Source organism: Haliotis rubra, unplaced genomic scaffold (genome assembly GCF_003918875.1).
Source record: "Haliotis rubra isolate DU_JTF1 unplaced genomic scaffold, ASM391887v1 Scf397, whole genome shotgun sequence".
NCBI lineage: Eukaryota > Metazoa > Mollusca > Gastropoda > Lepetellida > Haliotidae > Haliotis > Haliotis rubra.
The window spans coordinates 879850-894490 of NW_025767076.1; the positions used below are offsets into that span (position 1 = coordinate 879850).

General features: G+C 39.9%; 1 protein-coding gene across 1 annotated transcript; it reads right to left on the reverse strand.

Annotated features, from left to right (window-relative positions):
- Positions 1-1295: 1295 nt before the first annotated feature.
- Positions 1296-12753, reverse strand: LOC124286981 (zinc finger SWIM domain-containing protein 7-like; the record flags this gene model as incomplete). Its single annotated transcript, XM_046723444.1, has 6 exons — positions 1296-1856; positions 2081-2106; positions 9867-9945; positions 10495-10597; positions 12040-12061; positions 12678-12753. Coding segments are annotated over 6 exons (417 nt in total), but the record flags the coding sequence as incomplete, so codon positions are not given.
- Between the last annotated feature and the right edge of the window lie 1888 nt (positions 12754-14641).

The following is a 14641-nucleotide window of genomic DNA, read 5'->3' on the forward strand; positions in this document are numbered from 1 at the left end:
GTCACATTCTCCATCAACTCAAGTCCATCTGTTGAACACTGTCACATTCTCCATCACCTCAAGTCCATCTGTTGAACACTGTCACATTTTCCACCACCTCAAGTCCATCTGTTGAACACTGCCACATGTTCTCCATCAACTCAAGTCCATCTGTTGAACACTGTCACATTCTCCATCAACTCAAGTCCATCTGTTGAACACTGTCACATTCTCCATCACCTCAAGTCCATCTGTTGAACACTGTCACATTTCTCCATCACCTCAAGTCCATCTGTTGAACACTGTCACATTCCCATCACCTCAAGTCCATCTGTTGAACACTGTCACATTCTCCATCAACTCAAGTCCATCTGTTGAACACTGTCACATTCTCCATCACCTCAAGTCCATCTGTTGAACACTGTCACATTCTCCATCACCTCAAGTCCATCTGTTGAACACTGTCACATTTTCCATCACCTCAAGTCCATCTGTTGAACTCTGCCACATTCTCCATCAACTCAAGTCCATCTGTTGAACACTGTCACATTCTCCATCAACTCAAGTCCATCTGTTGAACACTGTCACATTCTCCATCACCTCAAGTCCATCTGTTGAACACTGTCACATTCTCCATCACCTCAAGTCCATCTGTTGAACACTGTCACATTCTCCATCACCTCAAGTCCATCTGTTGAACACTGTCACATTCTCTATCAACTCAAGTCCATCTGTTGAACACTGTCACATTCTCCATCACCTCAAGTCCATCTGTTGAACACTGTCACATTCTCCATCACCTCAAGTCCATCTGTTGAACACTGTCACATGTTTTCCATCACCTCAAGTTCATCTGTTGAACACTGTCACGTGTTTTCCATCAACTCAAGTCCATCTGTTGAACACTGTCACATTCTCCATCACCTCAAGTCCATCTGTTGAGCACTGTCACATTCTCCATCACCTCAAGTCCATCTGTCGAACACTGTCACATTTTCCATCACCTCAAGTCCATCTGTTGAACACTGCCACATTCTCCATCAACTCAAGTCCATCTGTTGAACACTGTCACATTCTCCATCACCTCAAGTCCATCTGTTGAACACTGTCACATTCTCCATCAACTCAAGTCCATCTGTTGAACACTGTCACATTCTCCATCAACTCAAGTCCATCTGTTGAACACTGTCACATTCTCCATCAACTCAAGTCCATCTGTTGAACACTGTCACATTCTCCATCACCTCAAGTCCATCTGTTGAACACTGTCACATTCTCCATCACCTCAAGTCCATCTGTTGAACACTGTCACATTCTCCATCAACTCAAGTCCATCTGTTGAACACTGTCACATTCTCCATCACCTCAAGTCCATCTGTTGAACACTGTCACATGTTTTCCATCAACTCAAGTCCATCTGTTGAACACTGTCACATTCTCCATCACCTCAAGTCCATCTGTTGAACACTGTCACATTCTCCATCACCTCAAGTCCATCTGTTGAACACTGTCACATTCTCCATCACCTCAAGTCCATCTGTTGAACACTGTCACATTCTCCATCACCTCAAGTCCATCTGTTGAACACTGTCACATTCTCCATCACCTCAAGTCCATCTGTTGAACACTGCCACATGTTCTGCATCAACTTAAATGCATCAGTTTTTATCATTTTAACACTATCATGACAGCAGCATCAACACAAGTCAATTAATTGTACGTCATTCTGTGGAGATGAGTGTTCACACAGCTGCAGTTCTGCTGCATCAGCTCAAGTCCATTTGTACAATCATTGCAGACAGCTCTTGATCAGTGACACCTGCTGTCTGAATCAAGCCCATCCTTTTACTCAGAAGAATGGCCAACAGATGTTTACACTGTAACAGTAAATAAGGACCAAATACATATTGTTCAAAGTCATGACATCGATGTCATCACAGACACATTACAATTTGTCTGATAATCATGTCAACATACTTGGATCTCCTCGTCAAACAGCCATGATATTGAGGTGAGTGGTTTATCTAATGGATGTGTCCAGATCGGTGTTACCACCTTCTACTGTGTATAAGCTAGTTCAAACTGGGACAAAAAGTCTTACCATCATATGATCTTCTTTCAGAAGGACTGAAACAAAGGAAAATAGCATTCACAGGCGGATCCAGAGGGGCTTGGGGTGGACACCTCCCCTTATGTTCTGAAAGTTTATTAAATGACCAGTGAAAATGAAGCGCTCGCATGCCTTAGCCATACGCCGCCACCTTGCCTTACGCACGCACATTGAATATTGTCATTAGCAGACAGGCAGGCAGACACATAGATGTCAATAAAACAGACATTGAGTTTTGTCTGTGACAACGAACATATCTATATCACAGTTAGAAATTCTGTCGACGCTAAATAATGACATTGCTTTTAAGTATTGAACTGAGAAAGTGACTCGGTAAGAAGAACGTGTGGTGAAATATACAAATTATATAAACAGTTAAATCGATAATCTACTGTCATAACATATAAAAAGCTTGTGCCTGTGAAATATCAACAAAACATTAGAAAAATAGCTCACACCAAAGCCTTCACCGAGTATTCACCAGACAACTCCCGCTTCCAAGCTGCGCGAACCTATTTCACTGAGCATGTGCTATGGCTATGGCCCAGCACAAGCGCAGCCAGCTGTTGAAACCACTTTTCCCCCGAAGCGCTGGGGGAAAATTTGTGAATAGTTTGAACTCCGATTTCGCGCGGCTTTTTTCATCGCATTATTTTTCAACTTTATAAGTTGAATTTGCATTTTTGATGATTTGTTTCGGTAAGTCAATACCGAAAGGTATCAGAATCTGCAAAGTTGTGTTTTACATTGCATGTGACCTTTAAGCTAACAACCAATCTTGTGGACGAACACATATAACAAGGGTGCCAAGCCACGATGTAACCATCAGATTATATATAAATATATTTATTGCTGTCACTATTCTTCTCCTCATATTCATACCAGAGGTAATTTAGAGATAACCAATGTACCTATTCTGTCCGAATCGTGTATATGGACGGTTGAGTACCTGACAAGATCAAAGGCTCAGTGACCAGGGGCAGATAATTTAAAATACTTCCCTCAACCTACCATTTGAAATGCTTCCAAGTTTACAAAATATTGTCTCCATACTTCATACATGAAATCGTTTTAGCTGTTTACCATCATCTCCTTCATTGCAGTAATTCTACTTCTGATATATTTTTGTCTCATAAAAGTTAAAGTTATTCAACACTTCTCTGATTGTATGCAATATGTGATAGTCAAAAGTAACATGGCTTAGTGGCCAAATTTGTCTTGAACATGTACTGTGATAAATGACTGGCAGGAGGACATCACATATTGTCATTGTAACAGTCACTTGACAGTACCACCGAGACAACATCCTCGCCCCAAAGCTGGATAGATTAATACACTTTTTAATCTTGAAACAATATGGAATTGTGAGATATAACAACTGTTTCATGATATGTTCCCTCGTGATCTTCACCATGGAAATCCTCTGAAGGTGTCTGCACCCGAGACTTCACCTGAGAGATCACACTACTTATTGTCATCAGTCCAGTTATCACATCTCAAGGTACCAAATGGCGCTGACCTCAATATCATCAAGTTATATGGCAGAAAGATTCCTCAGGGGTATGTATATAAGAAGTATATGAGACATGAAACCTCCAACATCAGAAACATTCCTCAGGGGTATGTATATAGGAAGTATATGAGACATGAAACCTCCCACATCAGAAAGATTCCTCAGGGGTATATATATAGGAAGTATATGAGACATGAAACCTCCAACATCAGAAACATTCCTCAGGGGTATGTATATAGGAAGTATATGAGACATGAAACCTCCCACATCAGAAACATTCCTCAGGGGTATGTATATAGGAAGTATATGAGACATGAAACCTCCAACATTAGACAGATTCCTCAGGGGTATGTATATAGGAAGTATATGAGACATGAAACCTCCAACATCAGAAACATTCCTCAGGGGTATGTATATAGGAAGTATATGAGACATGAAACCTCCAACATCAGAAACATTCCTCAGGGGTATGTATATAGGAAGTATATGAGACATGAAACCTCCAACATCAGAAACATTCCTCAGGGGTATGTATATAGGTAGTATATGAGACATGAAACCTCCAACATCAGAAACATTCCTCAGGGGTATGTATATAGGAAGTATATGAGACATGAAACCTCCAACATCAGAAACATTCCTCAGGGGTATGTATATAGGAAGTATATGAGACATGAAACCCCCAACATCAGAAACACTCCTCAGGGGTATGTATATAGGAAGTATATGAGACATGAAACCTCCAACATCAGAAACATTCCTCAGGGGTATGTATATAGGAAGTATATGAGACATGAAACCTCCAACATCAGAAACATTCCTCAGGGGTATGTATATAGGAAGTATATGAGACATGAAACCTCCAACATCAGAAACATTCCTCAGGGGTATGTATATAAGAAGTATATGAGACATGAAACCTCCAACATCAGAAACATTCCTCAGGGGTATGTATATAGGAAGTATATGAGACATGAAACCTCCAACATCAGAAACATTCCTCAGGGGTATGTATATAGGAAGTATATGAGACATGAAACCTCCAACATCAGAAACATTCCTCAGGGGTATGTATATAGGAAGTATATGAGACATGAAACCTCCAACATCAGAAACATTCCTCAGGGGTATGTATATAGGAGTATATGAGACATGAAACCTCCAACATCAGAAACATTCCTCAGGGGGTATGTATATAGGAAGTATATGAGACATGAAACCTCCAACATCAGAAACATTCCTCAGGGGTATGTATATAGGAAGTATATGAGACATGAAACCTCCAACATCAGAAACATTCCTCAGGGGTATGTATATAGGAAGTATATGAGACATGAAACCTCCAACATCAGAAACATTCCTCAGGGGTATGTATATAGGAGTATATGAGACATGAAACCTCCAACATCAGAAACATTCCTCAGGGGTATGTATATAAGAAGTATATGAGACATGAAACCTCCAACATCAGAAACATTCCTCAGGGTATGTATATAAGAAGTATATGAGACATGAAACCCTCCAACATCAGAAACATTCCTCAGGGGTATGTATATAAAAGTATATGAGACATGAAACCTCCAACATCAGAAACATTCCTCAGGGGTATGTATATAGGAAGTATATGAGACATGAAACCTCCAACATCAGAAACATTCCTCAGGGGTATGTATATAAGAAGTATATGAGACATGAAACCTCCAACATCAGAAACATTCCTCAGGGGTATGTATATAGGAAGTATATGAGACATGAAACCTCCAACATCAGAAACATTCCTCAGGGGTATGTATATAGGAAGTATATGAGACATGAAACCTCCAACATCAGAAACATTCCTCAGGGGTATGTATATAGGAAGTATATGAGACATGAAACCTCCAACATCAGAAACATTCCTCAGGGGTATGTATATAAGAAGTATATGAGACATGAAACCTCCAACATCAGAAACATTCCTCAGGGGTATGTATATAGGAAGTATATGAGACATGAAACCTCCAACATCAGAAACATTCCTCAGGGGTATGTATATAAGAGAGTATATGAGACATGAAACCTCCAACATCAGAAACATTCCTCAGGGGTATGTATATATAGGAAGTATATGAGACATGAAACCTCCAACATCAGAAACATTCCTCAGGGGTATGTATATAGGAAGTATATGAGACATGAAACCTCCAACATCAGAAACATTCCTCAGGGGTATGTATATAAGAAGTATATGAGACATGAAACCTCCAACATCAGAAACATTCCTCAGGGGTATGTATATAGGAAGTATATGAGACATGAAACCTCCAACATCAGAAACATTCCTCAGGGGTATGTATATAGGAAGTATATGAGACATGAAACCTCCAACATCAGAAACATTCCTCAGGGGTATGTATATAGGAAGTATATGAGACATGAAACCTCCAACATCAGAAACATTCCTCAGGGGTATGTATATAGGAAGTATATGAGACATGAAACCTCCAACATCAGAAACATTCCTCAGGGGTATGTATATAAGAAGTATATGAGACATGAAACCTCCAACATCAGAAACATTCCTCAGGGGTATGTATATAGGAAGTATATGAGACATGAAACCTCCAACATCAGAAACATTCCTCAGGGGTATGTATATAGGAAGTATATGAGACATGAAACCTCCAACATCAGAAACATTCCTCAGGGTATGTATATAGGAAGTATATGAGACATGAAACCTCCAACATCAGAAACATTCCTCAGGGGTATGTATATAGGAAGTATATGAGACATGAAACCTCCCACATCAGAAACATTCCTCAGGGGTATGTATATAGGAAGTATATGAGACATGAAACCTCCCACATCAGAAACATTCCTCAGGGGTATGTATATAGGAAGTATATGAGACATGAAACCTCCCACATCAGAAACATTCCTCAGGGTATGTATATAGGAAGTATATGAGACATGAAACCTCCAACATCAGAAACATTCCTCAGGGGTATGTATATAGGAAGTATATGAGACATGAAACCTCCAACATCAGAAACATTCCTCAGGGGTATGTATATAGGAAGTATATGAGACATGAAACCTCCCACATCAGAAACATTCCCTCAGGGGTCAGGGGTATGTATATAGGAAGGGGTATGTATATGAGACATGAGACACCTCCAACATCAGAAACATTCCTCAGGGGTATGTATATAGGAAGTATATGAGACATGAAACCTCCAACATCAGAAACATTCCTCAGGGGTATGTATATAGGAAGTATATGAGACATGAAACCTCCAACATCAGAAACATTCCTCAGGGGTATGTATATAGGAAGTATATGAGACATGAAACCTCCAACATCAGAAACATTCCTCAGGGGTATGTATATAGGAAGTATATGAGACATGAAACCTCCAACATCAGAAACATTCCTCAGGGGTATGTATATAGGAAGTATATGAGACATGAAAACCTCCAACATCAGAAACATTCCTCAGGGGTATGTATATAGGAAGTATATGAGACATGAAACCTCCAACATCAGAAACATTCCTCAGGGGTATGTATATAGGAAGTATATGAGACATGAAACCTCCCACATCAGAAACATTCCTCAGGGGTATGTATATATAAGAAGTATATGAGACATGAAACCTCCAACATCAGAAACATTCCTCAGGGGTATGTATATAGGAAGTATATGAGACATGAAACCTCCCACATCAGAAACATTCCTCAGGGGTATGTATATAGGAAGTATATGAGACATGAAACCTCCAACATCAGAAACATTCCTCAGGGGTATGTATATAGGAAGTATATGAGACATGAAACCTCCAACATCAGAAACATTCCTCAGGGGTATGTATATAGGAAGTATATGAGACATGAAACCTCCAACATCAGAAACATTCCTCAGGGGTATGTATATAGGAAGTATATGAGACATGAAACCTCCAACATCAGAAACATTCCTCAGGGGTATGTATATAGGAAGTATATGAGACATGAAACCTCCAACATCAGAAACATTCCTCAGGGGTATGTATATAGGAAGTATATGAGACATGAAACCTCCAACATCAGAAACATTCCTCAGGGGTATGTATATAAGAAAGTATATGAGACATGAAACCTCCAACATCAGAAACATTCCTCAGGGGTATGTATATAGGAAGTATATGAGACATGAAACCTCCAACATCAGAAACATTCCTCAGGGGTATGTATATATAGGAAGTATATGAGACATGAAACCTCCAACATCAGAAACATTCCTCAGGGGTATGTATATAGGAAGTATATGAGACATGAAACCTCCAACATCAGAAACATTCCTCAGGGGTATGTATATAGGAAGTATATGAGACATGAAACCTCCAACATCAGAAACATTCCTCAGGGGTATGTATATAGGAAGTATATGAGACATGAAACCTCCAACATCAGAAACATTCCTCAGGGGTATGTATATAGGAAGTATATGAGACATGAAACCTCCAACATCAGAAACATTCCTCAGGGGTATGTATATAGGAAGTATATGAGACATGGAAACCTCCAACATCAGAAACATTCCTCAGGGGTATGTATATAGGAAGTATATGAGACATGAAACCTCCAACATCAGAAACATTCCTCAGGGGTATGTATATAGGAAGTATATGAGACATGAAACCTCCAACATCAGAAACATTCCTCAGGGGTATGTATATAGGAAGTATACATGAGACATGAGACATGAAACCTCCAACATCAGAAACATTCCTCAGGGGTATGTATATAGGAAGTATATGAGACATGAAACCTCCAACATCAGAAACATTCCTCAGGGGTATGTATATAGGAAGTATATGAGACATGAAACCTCCAACATCAGAAACATTCCTCAGGGGTATGTATATAGGAAGTGTATATGAGACATGAAACCTCCAACATCAGAAACATTCCTCAGGGGTATGTATATAGGGAAGTATATGAGACATGAAACCTCCAACATCAGAAACATTCCTCAGGGGTATGTATATAAGGAGTATATGAGACACGAAACCTCCAACATCAGAAACATTCCTCAGGGGTATGTATATAGGAAGTATATGAGACATGAAACCTCCAACATCAGAAACATTCCTCAGGGGTATGTATATAGGAAGTATATGAGACATGAAACCTCCAACATCAGAAACATTCCTCAGGGGTATGTATATAGGAAGTATATGAGACATGAAACCTCCAACATCAGAAAGATAACTGCATGTGGAGGCTGCAGTTGTTGGCTCCAGCAGATGGCTCCAGTGTTCACATGTCCCGGCGTAAAGATCCATGTTTCTGGTGTGGCTGACACCATTTGGCCAGTAACTGTGTCACAGATACTACACATTAGTACAGTTTCGTTCAAAGGTGACTGTGACACTCATCTAAATGTACATGTTGTTATTATAGGATATTTACATAGTGCACATATCCTTGCAACTAGTACATGCTCAAGGTGCTGTTTGTTTTCTCTTGATCAAAGACAATGGATGTCAATCTCAATGGTACATTATATTATCAATATTGCAAACTCTTGCATCCACTAGGAGCACCAAGTTATTGGCTTTCCCATCCTTACGAACTTGTTAGCAATCTGCATGCATGTTAGAATCAGTAATTCTTCAGAGCTTATTCTCTATGTATGACTTGAACATTGGAAGGACTGGGATAGATCTGCAGTCCAAGCCTGTTGAAGAACGACAGTCAGGCAGATGTTCACATAGCCTGTCTGAGATGATATGTTTCACCTTAACACGGCACTGTAAACATGGATCATATATCAGCCATACAGTCTGTACATGCTGCTTGTCCTGCATGCAATGTAATACAATATACTGTAGAGTATATGTTACAATAAAAAGGAAAAGATGCTCGTATGACGGAAAAAACCTGCATGCAGGACAAAGAAATCCTGCAGTTTGGATGCTGATTATTGACAGTAGTCACCAACCAAGCTCCAGTTTCATGGGCTCCAACAAGTTGTGTATGAAGGTGAGTGTATCTGTGAGCATGCTGCTGTATGATGCTTGACGTGTGATATGGCATACATATGTATACATGACTTCCTCACATCAACACCTGGTAGCCTCTCCCTTCAGTTTATACAGGATCTCAGTCATCGTTCCCTAAGATACGTAGTATGTTGTCTGCGTGTGGAGACCACTGGTATTCACGTAAGCCATGATCCATCCTTCTGTGAGTAGCCCTGGACAGTTTGCTGGACACCTACAAAACAAGTCCACTCACCTGAGAACCTGTAGGACGGACAGCAGCAGTATGTGCTGGATGTAAAGCAAGTGTAAGGTGTGCCGGAACTCCCAATCACCTGGATACAACAAAAAGACAGATTCTTGTGAGTGCAAGAAATATCTTACCAGCAGATTAAGACGTCTAGTGTTTGTAGATATTGGCTGGTTGGTTGGTTTATTGTTTAATGCTGCACTATATGGTGGCGGTCTGTAAATAATGAGTCTGGACAAGACAAACCAGTGATCAATCTACGCAATTGGGATACGATGACATGTGTCAACCAAGACCACCCAATCCCGTTAGTCGCCTCCTACTACAAACATGGGTTACTGAAGACCAATTCTAACCCAGATCTTCACCAGTCGTTAGTAGATGTGGATGCATAGGGAGGAAGCACAGGTAGGATGTCATGGAGAGAAGCTAATTGAGAATGTCATGGATGGACTCAAGACGAGGTTGTTGAGGATGGATTTAATTGATTAAAGGCAAAGGACACTATAGATATTCTTGTCCACAACGTCCTGTCCACAGTTAGCTGGAGTTAGCTGGAGACGCCATTAATCCGGCATTACATGACTGAGTTCTGTCCAAAAGAAACGTTTGCACATCGCGCAGGAGAACTGACCTGGTACAGCGACCTCCCTGAGGGTGATGTAACAATGCTGACAGCCTTCCTGTCTACAAGATCAAGTGCAGGCAATAATGGACCTTGGAACACAAACTGCAGCCTGAAAGGGAGGACATACTTAAAATGGCTGTTATGGTTCCATAACACAAATCAGAATCAGTTGATTAACAAGGAGTTTTTGTAAGGAAGACTCAGGTCAGACTGAATCTTCAGTGGTGATTGGATGATTTGGGGTAAGATTTCTTGTATTCTTCAAATGTACATCCACCCAGTACTTAAAACTGTGTTTTTTAATGTTACGACGTATGCTGACTGTAACAACAGATACTTTGTGAGGACCCGGGGTTGGACTGTTTCGCTTCCTGTACTTGGAAAAGGTGCTGTGCACACATTTACATGTAATATCTGTTGAGGGCTGAGATAATTATACAATATAACATTGCTATTGAAGTCAACGGGACATTATCGGTTTTGTTTAACATTAGAACATCACACTTCACAACTTACATTACAGTAACAGATAGGCTGACTGACTGACTGAGTTTGGTTTTACGCCGCTTTTAGCAATATTCCTGCAACATCACGGCGGGGGACACCAGAAATGGGCTTCACACATTGTACCCATGTGGGAATTTGAACCCAGGTCTTCGGCGGGACGAGCCAACGCTTTAACCATTAGGCTACCCCAACAGATAGGAGTGATGACATCCCCGTAACAGATAGGAGTGATGACATACTCAATTACTTCACTGTTTTGACAAATGAAGAAGAGATAAAGAATTTTGATATATTTCATAATACCAATGAGTTTCTTGACAAACAGAATTATTGATGGACATCAAGTTTGCATTGTGTTGCGTCTTAGAGCTATAGTATTAAATTCCAGGAAATCTGCAGTCTAAGTAAACTTAGGCTCAGTATTATTCGTTACACCTCAAAAACTTGAACGATTCCGAATGCTATTTTCTGCACGATCGCTTACGAGTGATACACGCAATGAGTAAACAGTCGCTGAAAATAGCGTTTTTGTCATTACTCAAGGATGCGAAAATATAAGCAAATAGTAACCATGTCATTAGAAACCCATAAGCGTATATACTGCAGGTAAAATATCTGTGTTTTATGCAGATTTTTGAATGTAGATAGATCAGTGTCAGCGACCATGGAAGAGAAAATCAAAAAAACATTTTGTAAGTCCATCCGAATCCTATCAAGTAGTCGTTGTCTGATTGGTTAAATCCATTCGGCCTTCTCGCGTTTGATTGGACGGTCATAGGTCGCTCAAAGGTTAGCTGATGTGACCTTCTACTAGGATTTGTTAGACTCAGTATAGCAGTGTAACGAATAATACTGAACCTAAGTTTACTTAGACTGGGAAATCTGGTGTGTGGAAATTTCATCCATCACTTCAAAAACAATGCTTGTCAAATTTGTTTTATACTAATTCCTGTATGTTCCTGATGAGGGTTTTCCATTCCATTGGCGATATTAGTACAGCTTAAACAGCAGATGATGCAACCATGAATAAATGAATATACTTACGATGACAAAATCTCGTCTGTAACTGGAAACAGAAAAGGAAAACAATGCTAGCTTAATTGCTGAAATAATTGTAGAATTATACAAGTTCCCTCCACACCTACCACTTGCATTACAACAATCTCTAGACAAAGCTGCGAACCGTCCTGGACAATATTCATTACAAAGCTCCTCACTTCAGTGAGTTATCATTCTTTTAGTTTCTGGATCTGGGTGTCTATATATATTTACTGGACTTCTGGACCCATCCGGAAGAAACCCTTGTAAGCATCTCCTACTCGGATTGAACATTGATACTAGATTCAGTATATTAGACTTTTTGAGTTACACACAACACCAGTGTATAAGGAGTATAATCATATATCACTTTAGGTCACAATCATCACAAACATTGTAGTTTGTTCACTAACACTGGAGTTTTAAACACAAATTTAACTTGTCCCATCTGGTCATATAAGGCCATCTCTCTGCCAACTGCCTAACAAGGTAATTACAGCAAATATAGTAGATAAGGTGAACATGCTACCACATGCTATGAACATGTTGGAAACTAATTAATTTTTATATTTTACTGCTCTGTACAAAGTGCTCCAGCTGTTTGAAGAATCGCCTATCAAAGAACCACCTCCAGTTGGACCTACGTCTGCCATGTGCAGCATACACTCGTTCAACCTCCCCCAAGAGCTGCTGACCTACAGCCGACACCACGTCCCCAAGTCATCTGAAATAAAAGTGGTTAAATTACATTAAAACAATCTTAATTGTATTTTCTGGTTTATTTGTGGCTGTGGCTTGTCAACATATTGTAATCCCCACAAAGCAATCCATACAATGCAAGTGTAGAAAGTTCAGAAACCAGTCTGCCAGTGCAGCAGTCTTACGGGTACCATTCCTAAGTACAGCATGCCCTAATCAGATTTATCATACACACAGCCTCCCTAAGCAATGCAGTCACTCATACAAGGGTCAGTGGTGGCAGGGGTGGGGAGGGGTGGATGTAGGGGATTCTCCTCAATATGTATGGTAAGTCTATGTGTTTTTGTGACACTCCCCTAGAGACAAACTGTTTGGTGACCTTTCCCTAATTAGCTACCAGAAATGGCACTGGTGACACTCAAATAATCATTTCCGTGACTGTGAAGAAGGTGGGCCTGAACATGACTACAGAAATATATGTAAACACTCTGTGTGAAACCAGGTTTTTGTCATCTTAGATGTATTGCCCAACACAGAAATATGTTGACAGATGAGATCATTGATTTTGTCCAAAATCATCAACCGTGATGATATTACCTTTTTTCATATTGAATATTTGTGAATGGAAATATTACTTCACAGGCAAAAGAGCAGGCACAGTTGCTTTCAAGGGGTTGGGATTTAAGAAGTCTCTTGAAGAGTTTAAATCTAAGACAAAATGGAAACTTCTGAGGGAAGCTTACCCAGCCCAACATTCATTTCAACAGAATTTAAGTGTAGAGAAAATACAAGGTCAAAATTTAAATAATGCAAGTAATGTGTTATATGAATAATGCAAGTAATGTGTTATATGAATGTATTGAATCCTACTGCTTAGTACAGGTATTTCCATGTAATAAAGTTTACATCGTTGTAAGAACCAAGTATACTGATGGGGTGATGTTGATTTTTATAGAGAAGCATGTGCAATATGAATGTTGCCCCCAAAAATTTAAAATTATGATTAAGTGCCCCCCCACCAGCCTGTCATGTACCAAATCAATGGACACCCCCACCCCCAGTATTCCTGTACAAAGTTGATGGCCCCTACCTCCCCTTTAAATATTATCATCACCCCCCTAGCCATAAATTATTACAGGTCCCTAAGTAAACTAAGTATCTATGGCAGTTACATCTTAGCGCTAAGACTGCTTGGTTGAATGGATCCCAGGAAACCAAATGGTTGATGCTATGAACAATATTACCAGCCACAGGGGTACAATCAGGAACTGTCCACTTAGTCATGGAACATATGTATGATGAGATGCACAGAGCAAATGGTTGGCATGTCACAGCAGTCTGGTCTGGGGTGAAGCCCAGTGATGAGTGAGTGAGTTAGCAATAATCCAGCAACATCTGGGCAGGGGACACCAGAAATGGGCCCACTGGGCTACAGCAGGGAGGCTATGGATTCAAATAAGGAAGCTCTAACAGACAGCAATCCAAAATGCACAAAAATGATTGTATATGGTGATATGGAAGAATGTCTCATAAAAACTTGATAAAAATCATGAAAGTATGCTAAACATTATGATCATAGTAATTGTCCCTCGCAAAATTATTGTTGGTCAAGATGTACATGGCTGAACATGTCACAACATTACAGAATGGAATTAACTAACCCATTTACAAGTCTATGTGGCGGTTTCGATACGCTTATCAAACAAATAACAGGCTGACCTAGATCTGGGACAATACAATGCAGTGTTCCAAAGGGATGGGTGGGTTTTAAGTCAAAAGATATTTGAATCCTACGACGTATGTTGAGACATATATGTAGGGTAATCTACAAACATTTATTGTTGAATAATTAACTCCGAGTTAAACTTCTTAGAATTTCGTGATTTTAAAATAGCAAGCCCATACCCCC